Source organism: Scylla paramamosain, chromosome 4, assembly GCF_035594125.1.
Source record: "Scylla paramamosain isolate STU-SP2022 chromosome 4, ASM3559412v1, whole genome shotgun sequence".
NCBI classification, from domain to species: Eukaryota; Metazoa; Arthropoda; class Malacostraca; order Decapoda; family Portunidae; genus Scylla; species Scylla paramamosain.
In genome coordinates, this window is record NC_087154.1 from 8,047,522 (window position 1) to 8,062,500 (window position 14,979).

Below are 14,979 nucleotides of genomic sequence, written 5' to 3' on the forward strand. Positions count from 1 at the left end.
TTACTTCTTGCACACCGAATGGAAGCGAGAAGTTTGACCAAATAATGTGACTTACAATGCTTTCACATTTTGACATGTTACCGGATAGTCAGACAATGATAGCAGGTGCGAGGTATCCGTGACGCACATCCCCCCGCATCGTGTCAGCAAGTGCAGGCAACGTGCACTTAGTAAAATACTGCGTCTATAAACAGTGCATTGCTCCCACACTTGTTGACACTGCGCGGGTGGATTTGCGTCTTTGTCTATTATCCTTGGAGCGACGCCCAGTGCATGCTCCACCCCGGCAAGAAGCAGCGCGTCCTTGGAGGGTTTGCCTCGCACAAAGCAAGGCAAACTGATGAGATGTGGATAAGCCGTGCGGAGGCTGAGACGGCATTCTCAAACGCTTCTGTGCGTCATCTTGGATACACGTATATGTAAAGTTATTGGGATTTTTTATGGATACTTTCGTGACTAATGATACTTGAACAAGGATTCTGCAACATCAACAGGAAAAACACTCCTAAGAATCCGACTATTTATTTCTGTGGTCTTTGGAAATCGTTCTTAAGAGAGCTTAACCCTTTAATTGCAATATGTAATAATTTAAAACATTAAAAACACCAAACACCACATAAGAATATTTACATGCACTTGTAGGATAGAAATCATGATTAAAAGAATATTTTGCAATTTCTAAGCGGAATAATGTTTAGAAGTGACTGGGGAACTAAAAAAAAAAAAAAGTCCCAAGAATAGTAGAGTGTGCTTAAGAAAAGAAAATGCCAAATAACAGTAAGAACATAAGAAAATAAGGGAACCTACAAGAAGCCGTCAGGCCGTGGTAGTCCTTGCGAAAGAGTTCAATCGTTTCAAACAGCATACGGACCCTGACCTGAGAATGGTATGATTACATTTGTAGAGTAATTGGTGAACAATATTCCTAACACGTCACCTACACACATTCCGTTCTCATCCAGACTCAACATTTGGGTCTTACCTTTTCTTTCATCTCCCTCCCTCTAACTTTCTGAGAGAAATTTAGGGTCTCAGTTCATGAGTCCAGATTCCAACAAGCAAAATGGAAGTGAGTAAAAACAGCACCTCGCAACATAATTCTTTATTGATGATGAAGCCTGCCTTTTAAAACTGCGCTGATTTTTTTTTTTCGTGTTTTTCACAAGAACTAACAACAATGGGTCCTCGCCTCCGTCTGGTGACATCACGCAGCATCACTCACACCAGCCTCGCCTCGCCCCGCCCCGCACCGCCTCGCTGCCCCACCGACACCTTCAATTCAGACATCAACCAGCCTCAAACAGCTCGAATACAGCTCGAGAAACACCAGTACAGTACAGCCACTTTATTATTAAATGTCTAGTATGAAGAAAAAGAAAAAAAAAAAAACAATGTGGGGAGGTTGGCTAACCCTAGGAGGTTGAGTACACGTTTGGTTGATGGCAAAATTGACGCCAAGTAACCTGTACGTATATCAGCAAGAGCAGGTGTGAGGTGTGGGTAGGGTGTGGAGGCGGGCGGACGGCACAGCGGCTGAGTGCAACAATCAGGGTCTTGAGAGCTGAACATTTAAAGGACTCCCATAAGACCGTGTTGGGCTCACCACTGGCTGTAGCGGGCTTGCTCCTTCGTGCGCGGCAGACAGCGGGTGGCATGCAGGACGAGTGGAAGACTTGTCCTGTACGTCACCGCTTGTCACCATCCGTCTTCGTTCGTCTTCAAATCAAATTTGACCGATATACGAGACGACCGAGCCTTAGTGACGTGTCCTGTGCATTCACCATCACCACGCCATCAGCTGACGTGGCCTGGGCTGGGACGTCACGCAATGGGCCAAATTATTATTATTATTATTACTCGTTTATTAATGCAGCCGCACCGAAAAAAAAGGTCACTCTCACAACTCAACTAACGTAGTACAACTGTTTATACATTTTGTGTCGTGACTCAGGGGGCCCCACGACCCCCTCCACGACAGGTACAGACATGGCGGCCTCACCCCGGGCGGGCAGGCGAGCGGGGCGGGGAAGGGGCGTTGTAGTTGTGCTTCTAGTAACGGGAGAACAAGAGGGAAAATGAATCCGAAAGGAACCTAAGTGAGTTGTTAGAATTTTCGAGGCCCACCGCTCAGTCCTTGTGATTGTTTACATATATACATAGAAAACGGCGGTTCGTCGTAATGTGACTAAAAACTATACTTGCTCAACTTGCTCCGGGAGTGAGGCCAGCACGGGGAGGACAGGAGTACACATGGGACATCAACACGTCTCGGGCACACTGCTTGTCACTCGGCAGGCAACTCAGCACTCAACTTACCAGTCAAATAAAAACTGTGGCAATAAACAATGACAATCATATACATTTCCCTTAGTTACTAAACGATGTTTGGCTAAATCATTATTACAACAGATTCATGCACAGGAACAGTTATGAAGTTCGTATGACTGCGCTGAATCGCCAAGCCGGGCATCCTTCAACGCCTGGATGAAATGATAACTGCCGAAACTTTACAATCAAGGAGTTAATATAAAGATGTATGAGGTCTGAAGAGGCGGCGAGTCACAAGCAGCGGCGACACACCACACCTGAGGCTCACAGCTAAGTCCTATCTAGAGAGTTTGAGCCTACGTCATCCAGTCAATAAGGCCGATTCCTTTTGACAAATCAGGTGTAAAAGAGGGAAGTGAACAGAACACGAGCCTACGATCACTCACAATGACGCTAATACAGATAGGAATATTCTCATGGGCGAAAGTCAGGGTATCCATTATGACAAATTTACGGTGACGTGTACTAAACTGAGGCGACACATGGAAAAGTGGAAGTGCGAGTGTTCTCCTGCCGCGGCGGGAGAGTGAGGCCATGTTGAGGGAACCAGGGAGTGAGTGGCCTCATCCCCTCGGTGCTCCGGAGGAAAACACTTGAAGAACGCTGCTCTCGCCACAGCCGCCCGGGCTGCGGCACGGAGCTAAAACTGACTCCAACCGACTCAACACAGGCTACAACACAGTCTATATATATATATATATATATATATATATATATATATATATATATATATATATATATATATATATATATATATATATATATATATATATATATATATATATATATACTCTGAAATAACATTGAAAATCAAAAGAAAGAAAAAAACTAGTTGAAAAAAGCTACTTTTGAATTTTGAAAAGACTATTCAAACTATGTAAACATTAAATATATATTTTTCATGGAACTCATAATGAAAACTTACCAGACTCCAGAAAGCACAGAGCGGTGTGAGGTACCAGTCTGAGATGGTTCCAATAATATGGACAGATGAGTTCTTCGTACACAAGCCACTTCTTACGACTAATTCCAAACATTACAAGTCTAGACCTGTAGTTCTGACACTTAGTTTTGACCTGACCATCATCAACGATTATCTAAGGCAAATTTCATCTGTAGTGTTACCGCACATACAATATATATCTTTATAACATAATGAGTTTCACAGTTAGTTTGTAAGCGAATGGAGAAGGTTAAGCATCCATGTAAAGAGCTCTCCATTAGACTAAAGTCCCTGGCCTACAAAATACATCAGTATGGAGAGGCTTCCCCACTTCTCGATGCCCAGCTCACCCTTGTCTTATTCCCGCACAGGAAGTGACAACGATAAAACTGTCTGGAAATCTCTGCGCCACGTTCCTCACGAGGGAGCCAAACAAGCAGGGAGGAAACTTTTGTATACAAGTCACTCTTGCTCCTTGGGACTTGCTCATGGTGGGGTTTCGGTAAGCTACGGCTAAGGTTTGTTTACAAGGTTTATAGCTGATACAAACACTCAATTGGAAGCCCTATTGTCTAGAAAGGGCAGAGTGGAATTCTTATTATGCCATATATAGACGAAAATCAATTTTGCTATGTACATAACAGATTTTTCTTTTGCCAAGGATCGTTATTTTGTTCACAATTTCTTACACGATATATCGTTTATACCATTCGACACGTCCCTTAGATCCACTATTTCAAAGGCCCTAAGCATTGGTCGTTTCTAATAATAAGTTAGATTGTGTATGTTGTGTTTATAGTTGTGATGGTTAACTTACGGTCCTAGCTAACAGTAGATGTCCAGAACATGGCTGTTGACGATATCTGAATGAAAATGGAGAATGAGCCCAAACATTCCACTAAAATGACTTGCCTAAAGCCAAGGAGTGAGGAGAGATTGAAACAGTTGGCCAAGACACATTCGTCCACAGGCGCAGATTCATAGCAGTTGGAGGTACCTGAAGGAAGCTGAAGGTGTTTGGGTATGTAGTAACTTGTAATTTCTCTTTGGAACATGTTAGGTCTCCCGGTTTCAAATGGTGGCTGTAATGACAAGTAGGGGAAAAGGGGGAGAAGGAACCAAGGTGTTCTCTAAGCCTTACAAATGAACCAAGGAACCCTATTTTCACGACAGGTCGATAAAACTAACTTGGTTGATATTCTAACTGGTCGAAAGTCCACCTGGCAGACCAACTAGGTACTCTAAATGGTTGATAAACTATGCAAACGGACACACTATCGGTAATAGTTGTACAACTACACTCTGCCACGTTCACAATGGCCCGGGACAAGTTCTCAGGCTCTTACACATCAATTCAAGTCAGATAAGGTAATCATTAATAGTAATTTTACGTGTTATACGAAGTTGTGTGTCATAGAGAGAGAGAGAGAGAGAGAGAGAGAGAGAGAGAGAGAGAGAGAGAGAGAGAGAGAGAGAGAGAGAGAGAGAGAGAGAGAGAGAGAGAGAGAGAGAGAGAGAGAGAGAAAACTAAAATACATATGATTAGATAGGTATTTCTTTTTTACATTTCCATTATCATCATTATAATGGATTGCTAGGAAAGAAAAAAATATATACTTAGACAGACGTTAAGAAAGAAAAGGAGGAAAAAATATACAGACATTCATATCAGTTACCCACACACGACCGGGACAGGCAGCAATGATCTACGCTGTGTTAACTATTAATTGTGCAATTCCTGGTACGTACGTTCCTCTCCTAATGCATAATATTTGGTTACTCGGTAGTACAACATAAATCACGTACAGGGTCTTGGGATATTTCTCTCCACCCACTTCGAGGTCTTGGGCAGCCGAAGACCTAACCGTCGGAGCCGAGAGAGACACAGACAGGCCCCTACAAGCCCTCAGGTACCTCGTCATCCTCCTCCTCTCAAAGGTCTTCGCGATGATGAGTTAAATATCCCGGGTTGTGGGTGTCGGCGTGGTCTGGGCGTGTCTTCTGAGGGCGTGGCAAGTGTTGTCAGGCGCGAACTTGAGGAAGGGAAGGGGCGTGATGAGGGCGGGGGAGTGTGGGGAGAGGGGGGTACTCAGGCGGCCCCCTGGGTGTTAGCACTGACACGAGCCGTTCTGTTGCTGGGGATTCTCCGTAAGCCTCGTGCCCTTGCTGGCGTTCACTAAATTGGGGTCCGTGTCCAGACTTTCGGACATCTTGTCGCAGATGATGTCCACCAGACGCTCGAACACAGCCTGAAACACAACACGCGCGTCACTCACAGTTCTCTCGCCACGCTGACACGCGGCCCCAGTGAGGAATGTTAGTGGGCGGGAGTCACCAACTACTGCTACTATTACTTCGCCTCCTCTTCCTGCTACTACTAATGCTAATAACACCATTACTACAACAACTACTACTATTAGCGCTACTCCTCCTAATTATCTTATTCCTTTTCCTACTCCTGTTCTTCCTCTTCTTATCACCACTACTGCTGCTGTTACCACCACCACCACCACCACCACCGACTACTACTACTACTACTACTACTACTACTACTACTACTACTACTACTACTATTACTACTACTACCACCATCACCACCTACGAGTATTTCTACCTGTAAGCTAAGACCTCTACACGAATCCACCGAGGTCACCAACACATGCAAACTCCTTTAATAATCCACTGACAAAATGACTTGGACTGGCTACATACAGTAACACATGCAAACGCCATAAATTTCCCCAATACTCTTACAATGAAGGAGCAGCAGCAACGCTAACATCCACCTGGCCGGGGCAACCTAACACAATACTCTTCCACCGCGTCCCAGTGTTATTCCTACCCCGTGCACGCGTCTCCTTAGGGAATGAGTGTACGCTATGTCCTTTCTGGCGGACACTGATCCTTGTCCCTCACAGTTACATCACTCACCTCTCTCTCTCTCTCTCTCTCTCTCTCTCTCTCTCTCTCTCTCTCTCTCTCTCTCTCTCCCGCATACCTTCCCCTCTCGACTCTCTACTGACTTATTCCTTGCCAGTCCTCTCCCTCTTTTCCTTTTTTCCTCTTTCTCTCTCCCCCCGCCTCTCACATTGTCATCACAATACTGACAACCATGAAAGCTATACACTTCTGTTTTCCTAAGTTACCGTACCACACACACACACACACACACACACACACACATTAACACACATCTTTCATCTGTCGCACTTAATGAGTCTTCGCCCTTACTAAACTTCCTCCCTTCACGTCTGTCTATCTGTCTGCCGGTTTGATATTCTGTCTGTCTGTATATCTGTCTGTCTGTTTGTCTGTCTGTCTGTCTGCCTACCTGCCTGCCTGCTTGTTTTCTTTTTTTGTATGTCTATTCGTAAACCTGTATTTCTCTCTCTCTCTCTCTCTCTCTCTCTCTCTCTCTCTCTGTCTCTCTCTCTCTCTCTCTCTCTCTCTCTCTCCTCACATACGAATGCCTGCCTCTCTGTCTGTCCTCCAATATCCCTCGCAGCCACTGAATTTTCCTACATCCTCAAATCCCTTCCAACCTTTAAGCCTTTCCTTTTATATACAAGACTAAAACCACCACCACCACCACCACCACCACCACCCACCACCACCACCACCACCACTATCACCACTATCACTCTCCTCTCTTTCTTCGATCCCTTCCCGCTTCTCCTTTGCGTCAGATCAGACCCGCCACCCGTCACCCACTACCCACCTTCACATTGATATTCTCCTTGGCGGACGTCTCGTAGAATTCGAGGCCCAGCTGGTCGGCGAGCTGCTTACCCCGCTCGTATGAGATGACACGCTCGTCCTCCATGTCGCACTTGTTGCCCACGAGGATCACCTGAGCGTTGTCCCACGAGTATGTCTTGATCTGAGTGCACCTGTTGGGGGGAGGGAGAATGAATGACGGTATGCGAGGCTGAGAGAAGATGAGGATGAGGAAAGATGAGGGAGGGTGAAGATCAGGAAGGGTACACCTGGTGGAGCGGGTGGAGGGGGAGTGAGTGTGTAAGAGGGTGAGGAAGAAGAGGTAGGTGAGGGAGGTTAGGGAACTGTGAAGGGTAAAGATGAGAATGAGGGAGATGAGGGAGGGTGAATGAAATGAAGGGGGGGGTAGGTGAGGAGGGTGAGGAATTGCAAAAGGACCACAAAAGACGACAAACAGCAACTGATCTAGAGGTCCTTACTACGCTGCCTGAAAAACCATCCTGCACTAACTACTGGTAGAAAAGACAGGGTAGCAGAGGGAGATGAGAAGGGTGAGAGAGGTGAGGGTGAGGGAAGCTGAGGGAGATGAGGAAGGCTGTAATATAGAAGGCACGTTTATATTCATCCTTGAACATTTTTCTCTATGACATTTACTACAGACATTTTTCTCTCATATTTTTCCCTCCGGATATTTTTCCTCCTAATGTTTCATCACTGACATTTTACCTTTGGACATTTAATCCTAACATTTTCCCTTTGACATGCCAGTTTTCCCCCTCTGTACATTTTTCCCTGATATTTTCCCACTCTGGACATTTTTCTTTCATTTTCCCTCTTCGGACATTTTTTCATCCTCACATTCCCCCTCTCCCTGCACTTTCCTTCCCGGCACATCCTCCTACACACATATTCCTCTACAGACACCTCACTCCTACGTTACATTTGGTAGACCTGTGTTGATACCTAAGCTTAGCCATCACAAACAGCAAACTTGTCACGAAACTCTTCAGCATCGCATACACAGGTTCCGTGACAAGGTAGAGGGATAATTTCAAAACCTTCCTGGAGCCACGCGCGGCAACAAAACATGAACCAGTACTAACTCAGCCCTCTTATACGTGACCATTGGTATAACAAGATGCCGAGGTTGGGACTGTTACTCGGTGATAAACTTACTGGGAATTACGCCACCTACCATACAGTGCGGAAAACAAGTTAACTACTGAGATAAATGGGATAGCAGCTCACGTTAGACTGGCGCACCACTCAACTTTAGACTGTATTGCTCGAATAACGCCCACTAAATTATTTGACTGTGTATTCTGACAGGAAACACTGGTCAGAAGCACCGTTGTAAACCGCTAAATGGAGAGTGTTTGTGTTGCTTTAATGACGAAATGAAAGAGGAGGAAGGAAATAATTGCAGAAAAGAAAAAATGCATGGAAAGAATAGATTAGGGGGAAATAATGTTCATGAAAAATTGTTAAAAAATGTCCTATACTCATACCAAAAAGGAGTAGATATTGGAGAAATGAGTATGGGTGTGTCTATAGAGCAGAGAGTAGGTAAGGGTGTGTGTGTGTGTGTGTGTGTGGACAGAGGGCAAAGATGGGTGTGTATTCAGGGCGTGGGCGTGGAGGGGAGAGCGTGAGGGCGCGGCGTGGCAGGAAATACTATAGATAACAAGAGTAGATTCAGGACGAGATGAGGCAGAGGACAAACCACTGGAACCTTGAACGGAGAGACACAGGGAAGAGGAAGATCATGACAAGAAGACAGGACTTGGAACAATATTCTGAAACATTTCTGGCCGTATCTCCACTATTTTCAATAGGTTCTAGTTGAAGTTGTACGGGTTTTTTAAGAGTATTTTTATGGTTCTAGTGACAGATTGACAAGATTTTTACATTATTAACAGTAGAAACATCCTTAAGAACCAGGCTGATCATCTCTGTGGCCTTTGAAAACTGTCGTGGTGAGAGAGCAAAGCGTTTCAAAATACGACCCTTAGACTAAGAGAGGAGGCAAGCGGCACGACCTTGTCAGAACCATGAACCAGATGAAGAGGGAAAGAGTCGTTCTTGGCTGAAACGTGAACCAAATGACATGAGGACAAAGTCAACCCTGCCAGAACCATGAACAGTGTGGGTGGAGAGAGAGAGAGAGAGAGGGAGACGACCTTGACAAAACAATGAACTACTGTAAGCGACACGTGAACAACATCGATCCTGAGAGAACCATGAACCAAGGAACATGAGAAAGAGAAACGGCCTCACTAAATCCATGAACCGAATGAATGCTCACCACCCCCAACCCTTTCCCGCCACCACCTAACTCAGATATGCGTGTGATGCACAGACTCTGGTGTCCTACGCAGCATATATTCAGAATCAGAGCCAGAATTAGAAGTGAAGGAACCTGCAAGAACCGTGAACCGCAGAATATGAAACTGGGCATAAGAGAAAGAGAACAATGCTGGAAAAAACAAACAAACAAACAAACAAACAAATAACAAGAGGAACACAGCTAGAAAAATAATAGCTAAACAACAATAATAATAATAATAATAATAATAATAATAATAATAATAATAATAATAATAATAATAATAATAATAAAGTAATAATAAAACAAAGTACTAGCCATGTATTGAAAAGATTACGAGAAACGAACTAAAAGAGGAAAAGGAGGAGGAGGAGGAGGAGGAGGAGGAGGAGGAGGAGGAGGAGGAGGAGGAGGAGGAGGAGGAGGAGGAGGAGGTGGTGGAGGAGGAAGAGGAGGAATGTGAAGAAAGTAATCCTCCTCCCTTTGTCTCCAACTGCGGACATGCATGCTTGTGTGTGTGTGTGTGTGTGTGTGTGTGTGTGTGTGTGTGTGTGTGTGTGTGTGTGTGTGTGTGTGTGTGTGAGGCCTTCGATCCGCAAGCGTCCGTCATTCTTGGAAAAGCAACCAAAAATAGACCAAACCAAGCGATCACCTCCACACATGCCACACGTACGTACATAATCACACACACACACACACACACACACACACACACACACACACACACACACACACACACATGCTACTTGTCTTAAGGTACGACTTTCATTCCGAACAGAGAGAGAGAGAGAGAGAGAGAGAGAGAGAGAGAGAGAGAGAGAGAGAGAGAGAGAGAGAGAGTGAGAAAGTTAGGTAGGTGGAATGGCTGGGAAGTTTGTCTACAGGAATCAATATACGGAACAGGTGGCCATTCTCTCTCTCTCTCTCTCTCTCTCTCTCTCTCTCTCTCTCTCTCTCTCTCTCTCTCTCTCTCTCTCTCTTCACTTTAATACCCTCCCTCAGCTTTCTTTCTCCGCTACTTCATTCTTCATCCCCCCCTCTCTCTCTCTCTCTCTCTCTCTCTCTCTCTCTCTCTCTCTCTCTCTCTCTCTCTCCCTTTCCTCCTCCTTGTCTCTTCTTTCTCTTGTCATCAGCCATTCCGATAGATGAAAAGATATTACTCCTATAGTCTCTCTCTCTCTCTCTCTCTCTCTCTCTCTCTCTCTCTCTCTCTCTCTATGCCTTTTTTCACGGTGTTAACCACTCCCAATGGACATTAATGCGCTTTTCAGGGTTTGTGTTCTCGTTTCAGGGGATGAAATAGGAAGGCAAGGGGAGAGGAAGAGATGAAAAGTAGGTTAACTAAGGGACGGAGCGACTGGAGGGATGGGCAGGGCTTTGAACTGCCGCTGTGGGAGGCTGGGAGGCTGAAGTGGTGAGTAGAATGTATGGGGGAAAGAAATGGGTGGAGAGAGAGAGAGAGAGAGAGAGAGAGAGAGAGAGAGAGAGAGAGAGAGAGAGAGAGAGAGAGAGAGAGAGAGAGAGAGAGAGAGAGAGAGAGAGAGAGAGAGAGAGAGAGAGAGAGATTTTTTCCTGTCTCGTTTCTCATTTTCTGTCTGTTTGTGTCTCTTCCCCTTTTTATGTTCTCATTTTTCGAGCACCCACCATATTTACATACACACACACACACACACACACACACACACACACACACACACACACACACACACACACACACACACTCCCCACATATTCTAATTTTTTTTTTATAAGGCATTAAACATACAATAAGTGTACATCATATATATATAGCTGAAGTCATATATACACAATTATACACTCCCACCTAAAACAGTCGCGGAGATAATTATAGAACTTTTAATTTTCACGTCTTATCCTTTCATATTACGTTACATTACCAGAAACATACTAAACTGTGGAACTCCTTGTCTGCTTCTGTATTTTCTCCTACCTTTGACTTTGACTGTTTTAAGAGCGAGGTTTCAAGGCACTTCTCAAATTATGGACTTATGACTACACTCTTTTGTTACGGGAGACCTTCAGTGGGCATTTTTTCAGTTTTTTTTTTTTTTTTTTTGTTGCTCTTGTTCAGAAACCTTCTTACATGAAAAAAAAAAGGAAATATAGAGCATGCAAGCACTTGGAATCCTATACACACACCTAAGGACCATATTCTGAAACACTTCTGCCGCACAACGATGGCTTTCAAAAGGGTCTGGCTGAAGGTACACGGGTTTATAAGGGTGTTTTTATGGCTCCAGTGACAGATCAACAAGATTTCTACACTATTAACAGAAAAAAAAAGAAACTCTTGACAACCCGACTAGCTATCTCTGTAGCCTTTGAAAATGGTCGTGATGAGTAAGCAACGCGTTACTGAATACAAGCCTAAGTCCTCACACACTCACCAATCCTGCACGCTGTTGAAGGACTCCTCATTGGTGATGTCGTACATGAGGATGAATCCCATGGCGCCCCGGTAGTAGGCCGTGGTGATGGTGCGGTACCTCTCCTGGCCGGCCGTGTCCTGTGGGAGAGCGGGAGGTTAGTGGGTCAAGAGGCAGGCCTGTGAGGTATGGGGTGTGTAGGCGGGCGGGATGCTACGTGAGGGTGTGGATGTGTGAGAGGTTATTAGAGAGAGGGGACTTCCTGGGTGTGGGGAGAAAGAGGGATCGTTGAATAAGAGGCGACCGAGTGGTGCCCTTCACTTCCTATAGACAGAAAACTCCATGTCTCTCCGAGGGGAGGTGAAAGAGGGGCGCGCGATATATATTCCCTGTGTTCAGTGTCGTAAAGGCGCTGTTATGGGTTTAGGTGTTATGTGGTCTTGAAATAACTTCCATTCTCTCCACGAAGACCTGCCCCGATTGCTGTGGCTGGCAGGGGAGCCCAGTCTCTCCACGGGACGCCACGACAGCCCATCAATGGAGGACGGACAGCGCGCCTCACACGTCGAGTCCATTACCGGCCAAACCAGGAAAAAAGGGAGACACGCTGTTTTCCACTTTCCACGACGCGATTGGTGCTGTCATGTCGGGGACTGCAGCGCCCCTCAATAACAGACTGCTGGTGCTCCCTCAACCACTTCCCTCCCGCAACACAACACCAGCAGCCGCTCAACGCCCCTCGTCCTGCAGCTGCTTCCCTGCCGCCACCACCACGCTGACATCCAAACGTCTTGACAAGAAATGTTCATTATCGTGTTTCTTTTTACTGCAGAGCCAATTTTTCATTTCCCTTGTCCAGACAATCGATTTTTCTTATATCCTGTTCGCCGCTTTGACATGAAGGAATTGTGCCGATGACGCGACTTTTCGGGGCTCGGTGGGTGATGACGCCTCGTGATGTGATACATGGGGTGAGTGTCCAGTGGTGTCCAGTGACGCTCCGGCAATATTTTAACCATCATCACATTTCAGTTCCGTCAGAGGCTTGCGCGGCGCAGGTCTTGGTATGAAAGGACCACCGTCGTGAGGAGCTACTCAATCCTCGCCCTCCGCCTCTTAAACCTGATGGGACAAGTTACACCACCGTCGATATTTTGTCCTTACCCACCTCCCCGAGTTGCTGCCGCCACCGACTCCAGGCGTGGGTGTGGAGGACGCCATCCCAGCTGTTCCCCCACTCGCCAGCCGCGGCGAATGAATCTTCGTTGTGTGTTTCATATTTCCTCCTGTTTTGAAACACTAAGGTTCTCATGAAATCAGAGAGCGCTGGCAGTGTTGCCATGGGCGAGCCTAACCCAATAAGGCAGTCCAGCACGGCACGCAGTTCACCTCGACCTGTCTGGGTAGGGAGCAGCGCAAGCCGTTATTCCTTCAGTGGAACGCGAGACATGGCGGCTCCTGCCATCTATAAACTAAAGTGTCTGAACTTCTTCAGCTTCAGTCAAGTGTCCAGGCAAATGGCGCGACTTCTTGGCGACAGCGGGCCATTACGGCGCATTGACGTCCTTCTCCGCCAGCCATTTGGTCCCGTCCTGCCAACGTTCAGCAGGACTAATGCAAAATCACTAATATATATGTAACTTTAGGTTAATGATGATTCCAGGGACACAACAGGGGCGGTCAAGCATGCATCGAACATTCTGACAACAGCAATTACAGCTGCCAAACTTAAGGATCCCTCACTCAATCATTAGCAGCTGGTGGTGGTGGTGCGCAGCAGCTGTGACTCCTGCCGGTGAGGAGGAGAGAAGGGGGTTGAGGGGGAAGGTTTAGGTCCTCCAGCCTCCAGACAGTGTGTCGGGCGCCGCCTCGTGCACGCCAGCTGGGCGAGGCTTGCTGGGCCCGGAATTAGAAAAGCAACTTTAAAACAAGTCTGAACTTGGTAATAAAGTGCAGACGCGGGGCTCGGATCTGGGACGCCTGTACCACCATCACCACCTCCTTCAGCACAACGCTGCGCCATCCCCACTACCATGAACATCATCACCACGCCACCGCCACATCTGGTCATAAGAAAATACCACAAAGCACCACGACACCATGGCTTTAAGATCAATATTACTAACACCAGCATTATGAACACCATCACCACGCCACCCTCACTATAAGCACTCCCTGTAACAAAGACCATCATCCTAAGTAACACAATGCCAACCATAGCACCACCAAAACTACCACAATCACCACCATGATCCTAACACCAGCACCACAGGCAGCACAACCACCACCACGGTCACCATACCATGACCTCAAGACCACCACCACCACCACCACCACCACCCTATAACAACAACATGACCACACGAGGACCCTCCCCCGCCCTTCCTTTCAGCGCCCTGAGCCGCGTTATCTCTCGCCTCACTGCTTCCCTCATCAGACGCTCGTGTCAAAGCACTTTTTTCCCCACTATCCATATGAGAGAGAGAGAGAGAGAGAGAGAGAGAGAGAGAGAGAGAGAGAGAGAGAGAGAGAGAGAGAGAGAGAGAGAGAGAGAGAGAGAGAGAGAGAGAGAAGGCTAGAACTGCATAATAACTTCTCGACAGATAAAAATCTATATAAACAAACTTCACACACACACACACACACACACACACACTTGGCAACACTGTAATAATGCTGAAGGAAACGTGGCAACCATGTAGCATGTGGCTCACTGATAAAGGTGTGAGCTTAGAAGACTTGGAGAGAGAGAGAGAGAGAGAGAGAGAGAGAGAGAGAGAGAGAGAGAGAGAGAGAGAGAGAGAGAGAGAGAGAGAGAGAGAGAGAGAGAGAGAGAGATACTATACACACAAAAGAATAAAGAAAAGAGAAAAAAAGAAGCCAGACGAGACAAATCGATCGGAGCTTCAAACAAAACTTTAATATGAAAAAAAATAAACATAATAGCGAAGGATTAGACAATGAGAGAGAGAGAGAGAGAGAGAGAGAGAGAGAGAGAGAGAGAGAGAGAGAGAGAGAGAGAGAGAGAGAGAGAGAGAGAGAGAAGGGCGCCATCATGTTACGTTTTTCAGCGCTACTTACGAGTATATGACTGGAAAACTTAACATCATATTAAAAAAAATTCTCTCTCTCTCTCTCTCTCTCTCTCTCTCTCTCTCTCTCTCTCTCTCTCTCTCTCTCTCTCTCTCTCACGTCTGGTTTAGGATTAATGGCAATTACAGTACGACATTTTCCTGTTCTCACTGCTAATGAATACATGACTCTTTTTATTTAATTTC

The 14,979-nt window shown here is 46.0% G+C and overlaps 1 protein-coding gene across 5 annotated transcripts in view; it reads right to left on the reverse strand.

Moving 5' to 3' along the window:
- Positions 1–1,087: 1,087 nt before the first annotated feature.
- The window catches only part of LOC135099697 (ras-related protein Rab-3-like), a 150,045-nt gene continuing 136,153 nt past the window's right edge, over positions 1,088–14,979 (reverse strand). For all 5 annotated transcript variants that reach the window (XM_064002121.1, XM_064002119.1, XM_064002117.1 and 2 more), the window contains exons 3-5: positions 11,723–11,841; positions 6,990–7,161; positions 1,088–5,520 (exon numbers count right to left, since the gene is read on the reverse strand). In XM_064002121.1, the coding sequence (XP_063858191.1) occupies positions 5,380–5,520; positions 6,990–7,161; positions 11,723–11,841 (432 nt within the window). In that variant the 3' untranslated portion in view covers positions 1,088–5,379. The remainder of the gene's footprint in view (positions 5,521–6,989; positions 7,162–11,722; positions 11,842–14,979) is intronic.